This window comes from Podarcis tiliguerta (genome assembly GCF_965153285.1).
Source record: "Podarcis tiliguerta genome assembly, chromosome: 4".
Taxonomy (NCBI): domain Eukaryota; kingdom Metazoa; phylum Chordata; class Lepidosauria; order Squamata; family Lacertidae; genus Podarcis; species Podarcis tiliguerta.
Genome location: NC_139537.1, coordinates 6,171,416 through 6,189,181, shown reverse-complemented (window position 1 = coordinate 6,189,181; position 17,766 = coordinate 6,171,416). Strand labels below are relative to the sequence as shown.

Genomic DNA, 17,766 nt, shown 5'->3' with positions numbered 1-17,766 from the left:
AAATTACCGTATTTTTCGCTCTATTGGACACACCAGACCATAGGATGCACCGGACCATGGGGGGGGGGTGGAGAGAGAATAGGGATATTATTATTATTATTATTATTGTTATTATTATTATTATTATTATTATTGTTCTCCCCCTCAAAAACAAGGTGCGTTGAAGAGCAGGCCTTGCTGCTGCCCCCCAGCTTGTGGGGCTAGGGGGGGAAGCGCTGCTTTCCCCCACCGCCAGCCTCAAAGATCCCTGAAGCCTTTGGAGCGCAGCTGCACTCCAAAGGCTTGAGGCTTCGGGGACATCCTTTGTAACCTCCGCAGGGCAGCGGGGTGCCTTCACCCCGCCGCCCTGCGGAGGTATTTCGCAGCCATCCCAAAGTTGGAACAGCAAGACGGAGGGCTGACCAGTGCCCTGTTTCGCTGTTTTGGGTTTGGGGACAGCAGGCTGCTATCCGCAAGCCTTGGGAACTCCCGCCGGGCTGGCTCCGTTGGCTTGCGGAGAGCTGTCCGAAGCCTGGGGTGCACAGCGCCGCGCTCCCCGGGCTCTGGGCTGCAGGCAGCTATTCGCAAGCCTGCGGAGCCCAGCGGGAGTTCCCGCCGGGCTCCACAGGCTTGCGGATAGCTTCCTGAAGCCTGGAACACGAAAGGGGTCAGTGCGCACCGACCCCTCTCTCCAGGCTTCAGCGAAAGTCTGCATTCACTCCATAGGACGCACACACTTTCCCCCTTCATTTTTGGAGGGGAAAAAGTGCGTCCTACAGAGCAAAAAACACGGTACTTTTCAGGAGCTACGCAGGAAGAGCAGCTTGTGGGGTCTATTGCAGTCTGGTGGGGCCGAAACACTCTGTTTTCACTAAACTATGTTTATACCCTGCCCTATCCAAAAGACAAGAGTAGGTAACAACAAAATAAAAAGAAACAAAATAGTTAATTCAAATGAAACTGCTAAAGATATGAGAATTAAATTCTTCAATCTGCCATTATGTTTGCTAGTGCCGACGGGAGTTCAGCAACATCTTGCTGGAGGGCCAAGGCTGCCCCACCTGCCGTAACTTAACAAAGACAAAATCGCAGCATCAGGTCCTGTAACTTCCTTGTTGATGGAGAGAGTGATCGGTCAGGAATCTGATACAGTACAAGATGCCAAGGCAGTGGAAGTTGCTCGCAGTACCTGTCACCACATGGAAGCAGCTTAAGGTCCAAATGGTTTACTGTTGTGGAAGATAAGGCTTAGTCAAACAGTTCTGGATATAGATACAAACATACAGTGGTACCTCGGTTTACAGATGCTTCAGGTTACAGACTCCGCTAACCCAGAAATAGTACCTCCGGTTAAGAACTTTGCTTCAGGATGAGAACAGAAATCGTGGCACGGCGGCAGCGGGAGGCCCCATTAGCTAAAGTGGTGCTTCAGGTTAACTGTTTCAGGTTAAGAACAGACCTCCAGAATGAATTTAAGTTCTTAACCCGAGGTACGACTGCATACAGATACATACTAGAACAAAGTATATATATTCCTCCATATAAATCCTAGCAATTTACTGTACAACACCGGACAAGTAATACCAACAGACTGACGACTCAAGACTTACAGAAAGACTATTGAGCTGACATGCATTGAACACAAATGGAGACTGAGCACTGGGCCACTACCATAGCAATTGGTTTGGCTTGCAGGGTACCTGTGATTAGCTCATCCACTGAGTGATTTACTCTCATGAATGTTATCACGTCCAGTTACTTCATGTGTCTGAAGTGGAAGACAGGACAGGTCAGAACATTTGTCCGTTTAGCCAGATTTTATTTTATTATTTATTAGATTTATATACTGCCCTTTTATCAGAAGATTTTCAGACCGCAAGCAGCTCTCCAGAATCTTGAAGCAGAGGCCTTCTGATTCTTTTAGCCGGAGCTATATTGAGATGCTTCATAATTACAATTGTTAGTCACTTCATATGGGGGTGGTGGGAGCTCCCTGCTGCAACTTCACAAGAGAAAATGCAACAGATGGAAACTACTGAAACCAGGAAATTCAAAGCAATATATAATGCAACAAGCTTAAAATGCTCATCCAGTGACATAAATTCTACCCACTCCACTTCTATATTTTTTTTTTAGGGGTACAAATAACATTAAAATGCTGCATAATATATGCTGTTGGGATCGTCTAGCAATGTAGATTTGCCAATCCTTTCTTAAAAATACAAAAAGTAAGCTCTGGAGAGAAAAACCCCAGCATTTTGGCCATTATTGCTGCAATCGTGTCCCTAATTCCACTTGTGAAATGACATTTAGCTTTTTAGTCTCTTCCCCTGGTACTTCGATAGGAGCAGATGGTGGGAAGACATTTATAGATGCATTTGCTGAATTAAAAACTGTCCCAAACCCCAAAACCTTTCCTCAAAGGGCAATTGCTCCTTCCTCTTGAACGTTTTCGGAGGCTCTCAAAAAGAAACATAAGAAGTCAAGCTTGCAAAAATCTATCATTTGCCCGATAACAAATGCTGGAAATGTAAAGAAACTGAAGGTACATTCTTTCACCTTTGGTGGACGTGCCCAAGGATTAAGGCCTTCTGGGAGATGATATATAATGAAATGAAAAAGGTATTTAAGAATTTCTTTCCGAAGAAACCAGAGGCCTTTCTCCTGGGCGTGGTCGGCCATTTGGTGTTAAAGAAGGATAGAACTTTCTTTATGTATGCTACAACAGCAGCAAGAATACTTATTGCAAAGTATTGGAAGACACAAGATCTACCCACCTTGGAAGAATGGCAGATGAAGGTGATGGACTATATGGAACTGGCGAAAATGACCGGCAGAATCCGAGACCAGGGAGAAGAGTTGGTGGAAGAAGATTGGAAGAAATTTAAATACTACCTACAGAAACACTGCAAAATTAATGAATGTTAGAATGATGTTGGATTGAGGTTAAGTGGTTTTTAGTAATAATGTCATGAAGGAATATGTAAAAACGGATTGTTATAAGGTGAAAATTCAAAGTTATATTAAGATCAAAGATAAGGATAAAGGTAAAGAGGGAAAGGATTTGCTGAATAAATAAATTGAACTGGAATACAAAGAGGGGAGGTGTGGGGAGGTCCGGGAAACAAGTAAATGTAAGATAAGTTATGAAAGATCGAATTGTTTTTAATTGTTTTTAATTTTTAATTTTTGTATTTTCTTCTTTTTCTTTTTCCTTTTGTAATGTTTTGAAAATATTAATAAAATATTATATATATACATAAAAAGAAACATAAGAAGAGCCAGCTGGATCAGGCCAATGACCCAGCTCCAGCTGAGCATCCTATTCTCACAGGGACCAAAGGGATGTCTTTGATGGGAAACCAGGGAGAGGGACCAGAGCCCAAGAGCAACTCTCCCCTTCCGTGGTTTCCAGTAACAGGGCGTTTAGAAAGAAGCATTTTTGCCTTCAACTTTGGAGCGCAGAGCTATCCTGGCCAGTGGAGGCCGATGTTGCAGCTCTCCGCTCCATATATTGGTGCGCTTCTCTTTTAAAGATCTCTAGCTAGGTTGGTGGTCAGCATTGTCTCCTGCGGGAAGGAGTTCCGCAGTTACATAGTCCTCCCCTTCCTTTGCCCCGAGCGCTGGGGTCTTGCTCTCCCTTCGCGCCGGGACAGAGAAGCTCCGCAGAAAGCCACAGCTCCCGTTGCCAGCGCTGCTTCTGGGAGAGGGAGAAGCGCACGGAGCTGCCTGCCCGGGTTTCCAAAAGCCACCCTTTCCCCGTTGGGGCTTCCTCGTCCCGAAACAACCCCGGGCCGGCGAGGGAAGAAGGGGTGCATGCGTTTGCATTTGCTGCACTGCCGCATGCATTTGTTGCAAATGCACGCGGCAGTTGCAGCAATTGCAAACGCACGAACCGGGGCGCAAAATTGCAAGCACGCAGCAGATGCGCGCGGCGGTTGCGTGCGGCAGCGCAGCAATCGCAAAAATTGCAAGCACGCAGCAGTGCGGCAATGCAAGCATGCAGCAAGCGCATGTGGAGGTTGCGTGCAGTGGCGCAGCTAATGCACGCGGCGGTTGCAGCAGTCGCAAAACACGCGACTGCACAAAATTGCAAACATGCAGCAGTGCGGAAAGTGCAAGCACGCAGCAAGTGCATGTGGTCGGTGCGTGCGGCGGCGCAGCAATTTCAAGCATGCAGCGAATTGCGCAGCAATAGCAAAACGCGGCAGTGCACAAATTTGCAAGCACGCAGCAGTGCGGAAAATGCAAGCATGCAGCAAATGCATGCGGCGGCGGCGGCGGCGCAGCAATAGGAAAGCTTGCAGAGAATGGGGCTCCGGGCGCGGCCAGCTGCGCAAAAGGACTACGACTCCCGCCATGCACCGCGCCGGGCGGGGGAGGCGGGGCCGGGCGGCGTCCCTAGCAACGGGAGAGGCAGCGGGGTCGAGTGGGCAGAGCAGGCGGGCCGGACTTGGCCTGGCCCGGGAGGAAGCGCCGCGATGGGTCAGGATTACTACGCCGTCCTGGATCTCACCCGCAGCGCCAAGGATGCGGACATCAAGAAGGCGTGAGAGCCGGGAGGGGTTGCGGGACACGGATCCCTGCACGTGTGTGTGCGTGCGTGGGGCACATGCGGGATCCACGCGGTGGCGTTTGCGTGCACACGTTCCCCTATCTATGCGCGCGATGCACTGATTATTATTACCAGTGCTTTTTTCCTTTAAAAATGTTTAGGGGTATCTTACATTGCGCACCGCTTTTCCAGGGGATGTTTGGCCCCTGATTCCTGCCAGCCCCCTCTCCTTGTCTCTCCAAACATCGCCTCCCAGCTCTGGAAACAGATCTGCTTGAGAGCAGTGGGCTGGATCCTTACCTTCCCCTGTCCTCCCCAGGCCACGAAACCTTGTCAGTCACCACGACGTCAGGGTACCCATTTCACAGCATCATAGAATTTCCTCCCATGTGGACAACAAACTGATTGCCAGGACTTGCTATGCGCTGCGCGCGGGAAACTGCTTTTGCCCCAGCAAAAATGGATGTTTTGGGTCTATTGGGTCTTTGCATTAAGGTATTTTCTGATGCTGATAAGATGCTGGAGGTGTAATGATGGAAACGTCTCGTTGAGGCATGATATGGGCACTTTGTAGTGTTGCCATGTTTCAAAAAGTAAAAACGAGGAGACCCCAAAAGTTGTTGAGTTTTTTCTTTTGTTTGCTTTTTTTTCTTTTGGTGAGCTTTTCTTAGGAAAAGCTGAAAGTTATTGAGCAATTCCGCCTTTGAAAACTCGGACATACGGCAGCCCTAATTTTCAGTGATGTAATCTGAAATATACTCGAGTCGAGAGTGGATTTCATGCTCTTTATTCAGCTCATAGTGGTGAGGAGGAATGGAAGTTCCCCCGAAATGTCTGCTTTATATACATTATTTACACAATGGGCCCCACGTGATCGGCTAATTCTGGGATTCTCCTGTAGGCCAATCAGGTTGTGCTGCTTTTTAATGCATCGCTGGGCTCGTTTAAAAGGGGATTAGGCAGTTTTATGGAGGCTAAAGCTATCAGGTGGACCACTGGCCTGATGCAGCTGCTATTATTATTATTACAATGCTTATAAATAAATATGCAATTATTATTACTACGGTTCTTTCAAGCCTGTTAAAAACACTTAGCAAAAGAGACTTTAAATGTATATATTTAGGGGAGCATGCTAGAGAGAGAGAGAGAGAGAGACTCCAGGTGGGCATCTCCAGGTAAGCCTGGTAATATCCCACACCTGAAACCCCGGAGAGATGCTTGCTGTCTCTGCCAGGCATGACCAGACTCGGCCCGCCAGATGTTTTGGGACTACAACTCCCATCACCCCTAGCTAACAGGACCAGTGGTCAGGGATGATGGGAACTGTAGTCCCAAAACACCTGGAGGACCAAGTTTGGCCATGCCTGGCACTGTAGACAGGACTCAGCTCAATGGGCCAGCAGTCTCGGTTGGTACAAGACCGCTTCCCCTGGTTCAGTGACCACAGCAGTCGCTCTGTGTTGTTTCCCCCTCCCCCCAGCTATCGGAAGCTGGCCTTGAAGTACCACCCCTATAAGAACAAGGAGCCGTGGGCCAGAGAGAAGTTTAAGCAGCTTGCGGAAGCCTACGATGTCCTGAGCGATCGTGAGTAGGAGGGGATTCGCTTCATCTGTGTGTGCTGTGCTCTTTGGAAAGGCTCGCCTTAGTATTTAATGGCACATCTCTTTGGCTGTCGTTTATTTTATCAGAAAGCTTTTTAATGTCTGGTGCTTTGTTGTGTCCTTTTATATTCTGTTGGAAGCTGCCCAGAGGGGATGGGGAAAACCCAGTCAGGTGGGTGAGGACAGTGGTACCTCGTTTACGAACTTAATCCCTTCTGGAAGTCCGTTCTTAAACCAAAACCGTTCTTAAACTGAGCCGCGCTTTCCCTAATGAGGCCTCCCGCCGCTGGTGCCCTTCCCCCGTTCGGTTTCTGTTCGTAAACAGAGGTAAAGTTCGCAAACCAACACACTACTTCCGGTTTTGCAGAGTTCCTAAACCGAATAGTTCGTAAGCAGGGCTGTTCTTAAACTGAGGTACCACTGTATTGGTATTACTGTTAGTATTAGTTCACTGTAGATGGTGACAGCAGTCACGAAATTAAAAGACGCCTGCTTCTTGGGAGAAAAGCAATGACAAACTTAGACAGCATCTTAAAAAACAGAGACATCACCTTGCCAACAAAGGTCCGTATAGTTAAAGCTATGGTTTTCCCAGTAGTGATGTATGGAAGTGAGAGCTGGACCATAAAGAAGGCTGATCGCTGAAGAATGGATGCTTTTGAATTCTGGTGCTGGAGGAGACTCTGGAGAGTCCCATGGACTGCAAGAAGATCAAACCGATCCATTCTGAAGGAAATCAGCCCTGAGTGCTCACTGGAGGGACAGATCCTGAAGCTGAGACTCCAATACTTTGGCCACCTCATGAGAAGAGAAGACTCCCTGGAAAATACCCTGATGCTGGGAAAGATGGAGGGCACAAGGAGAAGGGGACGACAGAGGACGAGATGGTTGGACAGTGTTCTCGAAGCTACCAGCATGAGTTTGACCAAACTGCAGGAGGCAGTGGAAGACAGGAGTGCCTGGCGTGCTCTGGTCCAGGGGGTCACAAAGAGTCGGACACAACTAAACGACTAAACAACAACAACAACAAAATTAGTATTAGTACCCTGCCCATCTGACCATAGCTGTCAACTTTTCCCTTTTCTTGCGAGGAATCCTATTCAGAATAAGGGAATTTCCCTTTAAAAAAGGGAAACGTTGACAGCGGTGGCATCTGACTGGGTTGCCCCAGCCACTCTGGACAGCTTCCAACATTTATTTAAATAATAATAGAACATCACACATTAAAAGGCTTCCCTATTATTATTATTAGACTTTTTTGTGTGCAAACATCCCTGGGATAAAGGTACATAAAGAACGGCAGGCTACTAATTTGGAAAATGAAACAAATTAAGTCCAGAGGCCTCTCTCCAGGTGCCCCCACCAAGTGAGTATGAGGGGGACTCTGCGCTCTTTCTGGAGAAGGTCGCCTCTTACCTACTCGCCTCCCCCAGTGCTGGAAGAAAACTAAATAAGAATAAAATTCTCCCTGGCTTTTAAAGTTTGGAAGCCTTTAAGGGTTTGGATTTGGAAGGTTGACCTTGCAAAGATATGTTTGTCCTACTTGGGAATGTGCTGCTTCTCGTTATCTGCTGCCTCGTTTTGCATAGCCTTTTCAATTCTTACGGTTTATGTTGCATTTTGACAACAAACAATACCACACACACCCTGCCAAAACACACACAGACATTTGAAAGGCTGTAGAATATTAATTGGCCAATGGCTTGGTTGAAGAGGAACATTTTTGCCTGGTGCCTAAAGCAATTAATGCTTCGTCAAGGCAGGAAGAGACACAGATTGGCTAATTTATATGCATAGATGCAAATTTAGAAATGATAGCTACAGTGTACATAATTGTTGGAGATGTGGAGACCAAACAGGCTCACTGTACCATATATGGTGGCAATGTAGCAAAATAGAGAAATCTTGGGAGGAAATCCACTTTGAACTAGAAAAAATGTTAAGAATCTCATTTATTAGGAAACCAGAGGCATATCTGTTGGGCATTGCACACTCAGATATCCCTAAAAAATTTAAAGATCTTTTTTTGTATGCAACAGTGGCAGCGAGAGTATGGAAGAGCGACATAATTCCTTCTAGATAAGAGTGGATACAAAAATGGACTGAATATGCTGAATTAGATAGTTTATCTGAAAAAAAATAAATAAATAAACCGAGAATTGAATTTGTATCAAAATGGGAGGCCTTCAGAACACATCTTAAACAAAATTATACCATGTTAAAATCTGTAGCAGCTTTTGAGCGATCCCAGCAGTTTTTATCAATTGCTTATATAAATATAAACATTTATAAATTGTGAAAATATTAACATAAAAAATAGTATTTTGATACTGTGGTAAATTTATGTAAAAGGAATTAAGGACTAAATGGGAAGTAGGGTAGAAAAGATAATGAGATTTTTTCACTTTTATTGTAACATGAAATTGTAATCACAATTTTTTTGCCATAAATTTTAACTTAATAACAGATTGTGTAAATTTCATTTTCCTTTTCCCTCCCCTCTTAAGTTGTACCCCCTTTTCAGTATGTTCCCCTTTTTTTGTATGTAATAAGCATGGAAATAAATAAATAAGACATCTCACCATTGTGGGGAGGACTGTGACCAGGTGAGCTGTTTGCCTGCTCTGTTTTCTGCCCAGCTGCAAACTTTGTGGCCCCTTCTCCTTTTCCTTCTCTGGGTTCTTCACCTTTAAACTGGCTTGGACCGGGCAACCCTTCGACTAGAGGACTGCCCTCCAGTGGCGTAGCGTGGGTTGTCAGCACCCGGGGCAAGGCAAGTAATTTGCGCCATGGGACACGGGTGGCGCTGTGGGTTAAAGCCTCAGCGCCTAGGGCTTGCCGATCGAAAGGTCGGCGGTTCGAATCCCCACGGCGGGGTGCGCTCCCGTTGTTCGGTCCCAGCGCCTGCCAACCTAGCAGTTCGAAAGCACTCTCGGGTGCAAGTAGATAAATAGGGACCGCTTACTAGCGGGAAGGTAAACGGTGTTTCCGTGTGCGGCTCTGGCTCGCCAGAGCAGCGATGTCACGCTGGCCACGTGACCCGGAAGTGTCTTCGGACAGCACTGGCCCCCGGCCTCTTTGAGTGAGATGGGTGCACAACCCTAGAGTCTGTCAAGACTGGCCCGTACGGGCAGGGGTACCTTTACCTTTACCTTTTAACCCGGTAGGGGCAGAGAGCTGCGAGTGTGAGCGCCCCCCCAGATGTTGCACCCAGTGCGGCCGGCCCCCCCTGCACCCTCCACGCTACGCCACTGCTGCCCTCTATAGATCAGAGCATCAGACAGTCCACCTTCCGTGTCCCATGCCAAAGATAATTTTCAGAGTTGGTTACATTATAGACAATTACATGAGTTGTACAAGGAAGATAATAAGAAAAGGTTTAGTTACACCACTTCCAGATTTCAAAAGGAAGTCACAGAAGAAGAAGTGAAGCTGCTGAAGAGAGTATATAGCATCTTGCTAAAATGGGAAACAAAAGGTGAGGAGGTAAAATCGGTCATGATCAAATGGGCACAAAATATAGGACATAATATACAATTTGAGGACTGGGAAAAACTGGAAAACAGATTTAAAATGTACAGACTGTTCCCTTCTGAAAGAAAATTACCGTATTTTTCGCTCTATAACACGCACCCGACCATAACACGCACGTAGTTTTTAGAGGAGGAAAATCCGTAGGCATGCCACCCGTAGGGATTCCCTCCATAACACGCGCAGACATTTCGCCTTACTTTTTAGGACGAAAAAAGTGAGTGTTATAGGGCAAAAAATACGGTATATGAAAATGATGTATAGATGGTATACAACACCAGTACAGATAGCAAAAATGTATAAAACTGGCTCTAATATTTGTTGGAAATGTAAAGAGAAAGAAGGGTCTTTTTATCATATGTGGTGGGAATGTAAAGAAATTTTTTTAAAAAGGGAAATGATATATAATGAATTGAAGAAAATGTTTAAAATGACATTTGCAAAAAAAACCAGAAGCATTTTTGTTAGGGATTGTAGGACAAGGAAAATAAGGAACTTATCTATGTATACTACAACAGCAGGGAGAGTCTTGATAGCACAAGGATGGAAGAATGAGGAAACCCCGACAAAAGAACGGTGGCAAGAGAAATTGATGAACTACGCAGAACTGGCCAAATTAACATACAAATTGTGAGACAAGGACAATTGTGACTTCAGGGAGGAATGGGAACTTTTTACAAATTATTTAAAAAGACAGCAAATTGAGCTGGACTCCTTGGCAGGTTTTGAATAAACATACACAAATTTATTGTTGATAACGTGAAGGACAGATAGGTAAGGATATATATAATTTTATAATATGCAGAGAAAATATGTGCAAGCGAAATCAGGAAGAGGAGCTGAGGGAAGTCATTGGGGGATTATGTAGGTGACTGTATGGTTTGATAATTTGTTATTGGAGACCACTGGAATAAAGTTTACGGCATGTAATGCCTTAAGAGAGAATATAATGAAAATGATTTACAGATGGTACATGACACCAGTCAAGCTAGCAAAAATTTATCATATGCCCGATAATAAATGTTGGAAATGTAAAGAATCTGAAGGTACTTTTTTCACCTTTGGTGGACGTGCCCAAGGATTAATGTCTTCTGGGAGATGATCTATAATGAATTGAAAAAAGTGTTTAAATACACATTTAGAAAGAACCCAGAAGCCTTTCTCCTAGGTATGGTAAACCAACAGGTTCAGGTGAAGGACAGGACATTTTTTATGTATGCCACAACAGCAGCAAGAATACTCATCGCACAGTATTGGAAGACGCAAGAACTACCCACGCTGGAAGAATGGCAGATGAAGGTTATTGATTATATGGAACTAGCAGAAATGACTGGCAGAATCAGAGACCAGGGAGAAGAGACGGTGAAGGAAGACTGGAGGAAGTTTAAAGACTATTTACAGAAGCATCATAAGATAAAGAATGTTTGAGGACATCAGATTGAATTTAATAGAATATTAGTATAAAAAGTTAACGATTAAGAAAGACTAATGTTTCTAGACATATGGAAATGCAATTACGTTAACATATTAAGATTAAATTTAACCAAAGAAATGTCAGAAGGAAAGAATTTACTGTCAGAATATAAGATCTAGAATACAGAGTGGGAAGGTCTGGGGAAGTCGCAGACCTAGGTTAATGTTAAAGAAATGTAAAGACACAATAATTGTTTTTAATTTTTTCTTTTATTTTTTTCTTTGCACTTTGTATTTTACATTGTTGGTATGTGTCATTTTCATTTTTTGTTTTGTATTTGTATTTGTTTGTTTGTATTGTTTGTTAACTAACTGTTAAAATAAAAAAAATATTATATAAAAAAAGATAATTTGTTATTGGAAATTGAGCAATAAAAATATTTTAAAAATAATAATAAATAAAACCCTCCCCTCCCCACTTGTTGTCTCCTTCTTCCTTAGCACTGAAGAAGGGCATTTACGACAAATTTGCCGAGGAAGGCCTCAAAGGAGGCATCCCCTTGGAGTTTACGGTGGACACCCCCTGGACAGAAGGCTATGTGTTCCACGGAAACCCCGAGAAGGTCTTCCGGGACTTCTTTGGAGGAGACAACCCCTTTGCTGGTAGGCCCAAGCGCCGCGTTTTGTCAAGATACTCCGCTCATCTCAGATCTCCCCTGTTTTGGAGCATTTTCCAGATCAGAGCCCTTTCCGCGGGGTGAGGGACGGGGGGTGCGGTTATCAAAAGCCAGGCGGCAACTCCCTTACTCTCTTTACAGGGGAGTAAGGGAGCAGGTCAAGAGCCCTAGCGCTGTTAGTGATGTGTAAAGAAATTAGTTAGTGATGTGTAAAGAAATCATAATCACTACACGCCTGTTCCCCCGACACTGCCTTTTTTCTTGCTTAGAGTTCTACACTGCAGAAGGGGCTGAAGTCAACATGGCGTTTGGGGGGCTGCGAGGGAAGGGAGTGAAAAAGAAGGACCCTCCGATCGAGAGAGATCTCTACCTTTCGCTGGAGGACTTGTTCTACGGGTGCACCAAAAAAATCAAGATTTCTCGCAGAGTAAGGGAAGGAACTCCTTAGGCATTTATTTCATTGACATCTGATGGGAACGCATTCCATGGGCGGGTGCCACCACCAAGAAGGCCCTCTGCCTGGTTCCCTGTAACCTCACTTCTTGCAGGGAGGGAACCGCCAGAAGGCCCTCAGACCTGGACCTAAGTGTCCAGGCAGAACGATGGGGGTGGAGATGCTCCTTCAGGTCTACTGGGCCTTTGAGGCCATTTAGGGCTTTCAAGGTCAGCACCAACACTTTGAATTGTGCTCGGAAACGTACTGGGAGCCAATGTAGGTCTTTCAGAACCGGTGTTATATGCTCTGCGGCCACTCACCCAGGGACTTCCACAACTCTTCTCTAAACCCTTCAGGTCATGAATGACGATGGCCACGCTTCCACCATCAAAGACAAGATCTTGACCATCGATGTGCGCCCAGGGTGGAAACAAGGAACCAAGATCACCTTTCAAGAGGAGGGAGACCAGGTAATTCCACCTTGGGCGCGAGGGAGGAGAGAGGCTGATTAAATCTTGCAGAGACCCTGCCCACAATTGCATCTCAATATTTACTGTTACAAGAAGAATGATTCTGACTCAAGGGTTACCTCGCACAACCCTCTTCTAAAGTTAGTCCCCACAAAACTGTAGAGGTACCGTATTTTTTGCTCCATAAGACACACCTTTTTCTTCCTAAAAAGTAAGGGGAAATGTCTGTGCGTCTTATGGAGCGAATGCGTGGTCCCTGGAGCCGAATTGCCCAGGGGCAAAAAGCAGATCATGCTTTTTTTTTTGAAAGAGGGAAGGGGGTGTTGAAATGAAGCCGCTGATCGGCAAGCGATCGGGAGGGAGATAAGGGACGCTAGAGATAAAGGAGGCTGCCTGGGATGGGGAGGTAAAAGCCCATGGATCCTCAGGATTTTCACATTGGGTCACCCTAAATTCACCATCAGATCACGTAGCATGTCCATGGCTACAGCCTGCACCAAAAAAATCATACATCCACTGTTGCGTGGGGCACAAAAACATAATTACAAAGCATGGATCCTCAGGATTTTTGCATTGGGCTACCCCAAACTCATTGTCAAATCACATGTCTGTGGCCACAGCATGAACCACAAAAATCATACACCCACTGTTTCGTTCAGAATATTTTTCTTGTTTTCCTCCCCTAAAAACTAGATGCGTCTTATGGTCAGGTGCGTCTTATAGAGCGAAAAATAAGGTAATTCTCACAGGGCTTGCTTCCGGACAGGGGCAACGCTCCTGCCCCCAGCCTCAATAGCTGTAGCATGAGCAGTTTTTCTCCGGACTGCAGCCACGGGTTTTATAACGTCAGGCTGAAATCCAACCGGTGCAGCACTTGGTTGCTTTGGGGGTGGGAAGGTGGGACCGGGCTTGCCCCTGTGTGGGGCACTTCCCACCTTGCAGTGGGCATAGGGGTCAGTGGGTCCTACTTTCTGCCCTCCCTGCAGATGCCGGGGACAACCATTGGGTCTGCACCCCATACGCCCTTTGGGCTTCTTCCTGCATTTCGTTCCAGGGCCCAAACATCATCCCGGCAGACATCATCTTCATCGTCAAGGAGAAAATCCATCCCAGGTTTAAAAGAGAAGACGATAACCTGATCTATGTGGCCCCCCTCCCTCTGGGGAAGGTAATGAAGGCATTCTGGGAGCCAAACTAGCCCCCTTTTCCTCCCCAGGTTTCCACCTTCGCTGCATCAAGCAGTTGGTCCCTTCCCTTTCCCGCCCCGACCTGGCCACAGTGATCCATGCGACGGTCACCTCCAGGCTTGACTACTGTAATTCGCTCTACGCGGGGCTGCCCTTGAAGCTGTCCCAGAAACTCCAGCGGGTGCAGAATGCTGCAGCGAGGCTCCTTACGGGGTCTCTGCCATGGGAGCATATTCACCCAGTGCTTTTCCAGCTGCACTGGCTCCCGGTGGAGTATCGGGTCAGGTTTACGGTGCTGGTTTTGACCTTTAAAGCCCTTCACGGCCTAGGACCCTCGTACCTACGGGACCGCCTCTCCCGGTATGCCCCTCGGAGAGCCTCAAGGTCCATAAACAGCAACACCCTAGTGGTCACAGGCCCTAAGGAAGTTAGATTGGCTTCAACCAGAGCCAGGGCCTTTTCAGTACTGGCCCCGACTTGGTGGAACGCTCTGCCTCATGAGACCAGGGCCCTGCGGGATCTGATTTCTTTCCGCAGGGCCTGTAAGACAGAGTTGTTCCACCTGGCCTTTGGCTTGGAGCCAATTTGATTCCCTCCCCCTCTTTCTTTTTTCTTTTCCTTCTCCTCCTGTGATGAGGCTACATTTTAATATTTTAATGTTTCAATATTTTAATGTTGTATTTTAATTTTGTTTTTAAGTTGTAATCATTGAACTTGTTTTTATTATTGCTTGTAAGCCGCCCTGAGCCTGGCCTTGGCTGGGGAGGGCGGGGTATAAATAAGAATTTTTATTATTATTATTATTATTATTATTATTATTATTATTATTATTATGCCCCTTCCGCTTACTATATGTTACTGGGGAGTCTAGCAGACTAACCCTCTTCCCAGGATCCCTGCAGCTACCCGCCCTCCTGAGCTAATGGAAGACTGTCTAGCAGAGACTCACAGAGAGGGGCAGCGGGCAGGCCCTTCTGTAGGCCGACACCTCGGCTCCGGCCTCAATTTCCTTTCTTTCTCACCAGTGAACTCTGGCAGCTTGAGAACGAAATGTCTCACAAGGGGAATTTCAGTCCCATATTTGAAGAGCACAGCTAGAATTGAATTCCCGCAGCCTGCCTACATGGAGGGAAGTGCTACGGGGGGGTGAGAAGTGCGTGTCCCTTCCTGGCTTTGTCAACGTCGCTAATCCTCTCCCGTCCGTGTGCTCCATGTCACTGCAGAGCCCATTCATTCTTAGGATTGTAGTCGCTGCTACCCCTCCAAGGAGGCTTCCCGTCGCTTCTCTGTGTGAAGCCCCGTTCTGCTTCCAGAGGCAGGCCCAGCACTCACGCAGGGACAGGGAGTAAGGACACCTCCACAGAGCCAGCCATCCTCAAAATGCTGGACATAAGCCAAGAGCCAAGCTTCTCTGTGCGCAGGAGTCAAAGTGTGACTCGGATATGATACGATAATCTTTGTTGTCATGGTCCCACACAGAACAACGACATTGAAAATCTACATCAGACATTCAGAAACCAACAAGTCTGCTATCCCAGCCTGGTTAGCCCCCTAAAAACTCTGATACCCCATAATTAAATACAATATACTCCCATAGAGACTACCTTAAGTAAAGGTAAAGGAACCCCTGACCGTTAGGTCCAGTCACAGCCAACTCTGTGGTTGCGGCACTCATCTCGCTTTACCGGCCAAGGGAGCCGGCGTACAGCTTCCGGGTCATGGGGCCAGCATGACTAAGCTGCTTCTGGCGAACCAGAGCAGCGCACAGAAACGCCGTTTACCTTCCCGCCGGAGCGGTACCTATTTTTCTACTTGCACTTTGATGTGCTTTCGAACTGCTAGGTTGGCAGGAGCAGGGACCGAGCAACGGGAGCTCACCCTGTCACGGGGATTCGAACCGCCGACCTTCTGATCGGCAAGTCCTAGGCTCTGTGGTTTAACCCACAGCGCCACCCGCAGCCTTAAGACCACCTTACACTGCATTTAAAACCAAAATCGCATTTGGATAGAAACTGTTTCTCAGGCGGCTAGTCCTGGTCTTTATAACCCCGTACCTTCTTCCAGAAGGCAGAAGCTGAAAGAGATCATTTCCGGGGTGCGCACTATCCTGTGCTATCTCTGCAGCTTCCTTATGGCACCTGGAAGCATAGATTTGATCCAAGCTGGGAAGAGTGCACCCAATTATTCTCTCTGCAGTCTTTACAACCCTGGACAGCATTGTTTTTCCCCTGACCGTGCAGCTCCCAAACCACACACACAGGAGACTCCCATTGTAATTCAGAAATTAAGCGTGCCTCAGCTATCCGAAATTTAGGCTACCTTAACCTTAGTATTCTGTGAACCGTCCTGAGATCTTACGATGAAAGGCAATATTTAGATCTAATAAACAGATCAATAACCTGCCCTCGGCCTCCGGCACTTTGCTTCGCAGGCTCTGACCGGCTGCACCGTGGATGTGAGGACCCTCGACGAAAGGCTGCTCAACATCCCTCTCAATGACATCGTACAGTAAGTGCCTGCAGCCCACAGTCCTTATCCCAGGAGTCCTAAGAGTTGTAGAGCTGGAATCCAGAATGCGGCAGCTAGACTGGGGACTGGGAGCGGCTGCCGAGACCACCTAACACCAGTCCTGAGAGACCTGCATTGGTTCCCAGTACGTTTCCGAGCACAATTCAAAGTGCTGGTGCTGACCTTGAAAGCCCTAAACTGCCTCGTCCCTGTATACCTGAAGGAGCGTTTCCACCCCCATTATTCAGCCCAGACACTGAGGTCCAGCTCTGAGGGCCTTCTGGAAGTTCCCTCCCTGCGAAAAGCGAAGTTACAGGGAACCAGGCAGAGGGCCTTCTCAGTGGTGGCGCCCGCCCTGTGGAACGCCCTCCCACCGGATATCAAACAACTTACTTTTAAAAGACACCTGAAGGCAGCCCTGTTTAGGGAAGTTTTTAATGTTTGATTCTATTTTAAATAAATAAATATATACCCCGTCCATCTGGCTGGGCTTCCCCAGCTACTCTGGGTGGCTTCCAACAAAATATTAAAATACACTGATGCATCAAACATTAAAAGCTTCCCTAAACAGGGCTGCCTTCAGATGTCTTCTAAAAGTCTGGTATTCTGTTGGGAGCCGCCCAGAGTGGCTGGGGAAACTAAGCCAGATGTGTGGGGTATAAATAATAATTTATTATTAATTATTATTATTATTATTAAGCACTCACTTCAAATGCAGAAGGCATTTCAATCCCTAGCAGTGTCCCCCCTTTCTGCCCCCCCAACCAGCCGCTGAATCTGACTAAGGCCTCCCTTTTCCCTTCAGCCCCAAGTACTTCAAAGTGGTGCCAGGAGAGGGGATGCCCCTGGCCAGCGACCCCACCTGCAAGGGGGACCTCATCATGTACTTCGACATCCTCTTCCCCCAAAGGCTCACCCCGGCCAAGAAGGAGATGCTGAGACACGCCCTCCTCACCTGAGCAACGCCCCCCGAAAGCCCATCCCTTTCCTTGACCCCCTTTTCTTCAAAGAAATAAAAGCTGACTATTTTTGCCAGATTTTGGTCCTCCCTTCTTTGCGACTGCTGGGGAGAAGCACCCACAACCCCACAAACAGATGCAACCCGCTCATTTGCTGACAAACCTAGACAGCATCTTATAAAGCAGAGACATCACCTTGCCGACAAAGGTCCGTCTAGTTAAAGCTATGGTTTTCCCAGTAGTGATGTATGGAAGTGAGAGCTGGACCATAAAGAAGGCTGATTGCCGAAGAATGGATGCTTTTGAATTCTGGTGCTGGAGGAGACTCTTGAGAGTCCCATGGACTGCAAGAAGATCAAACCTCTCCATTCTGAAGGAAATCAGCCCTGAGTGCTCACTGGAAGGGCAGATCCTGAAGCTGAGGCTCCAATACTTTGGCCACCTCATGAG

General features: G+C 46.8%; 1 protein-coding gene across 1 annotated transcript; it reads left to right on the top strand.

Moving 5' to 3' along the window:
- Positions 1 to 4,253: 4,253 nt before the first annotated feature.
- DNAJB13 (DnaJ heat shock protein family (Hsp40) member B13) lies at positions 4,254 to 17,392 on the top strand. Its single transcript, XM_083436693.1, has 8 exons — positions 4,254 to 4,528; positions 6,015 to 6,118; positions 11,581 to 11,742; positions 12,026 to 12,183; positions 12,549 to 12,662; positions 13,717 to 13,830; positions 16,281 to 16,357; positions 17,163 to 17,392. Exons 1-8 carry the CDS (start codon positions 4,290 to 4,292, stop codon positions 17,314 to 17,316), a joined length of 1,122 nt encoding a protein of 373 aa, XP_083292819.1. The 5' UTR covers positions 4,254 to 4,289; the 3' UTR covers positions 17,317 to 17,392.
- Positions 17,393 to 17,766: the final 374 nt, after the last annotated feature.

Excerpts from the sequence above, each read along its gene's own strand:
- DNAJB13 (XM_083436693.1), top strand. The coding sequence starts at position 4,290 with ATGGGGCTCCGGGCGCGGCCAGCTGCGCAAAAGGACTACGACTCCCGC. Across the intron at positions 4,529-6,014 it reads GATGCGGACATCAAGAAGGC|CTATCGGAAGCTGGCCTTGA; the intron begins GTGAGAGCCGGG and ends CCCTCCCCCCAG. Across the intron at positions 13,831-16,280 it reads CCCCCCTCCCTCTGGGGAAG|GCTCTGACCGGCTGCACCGT; the intron begins GTAATGAAGGCA and ends TTTGCTTCGCAG.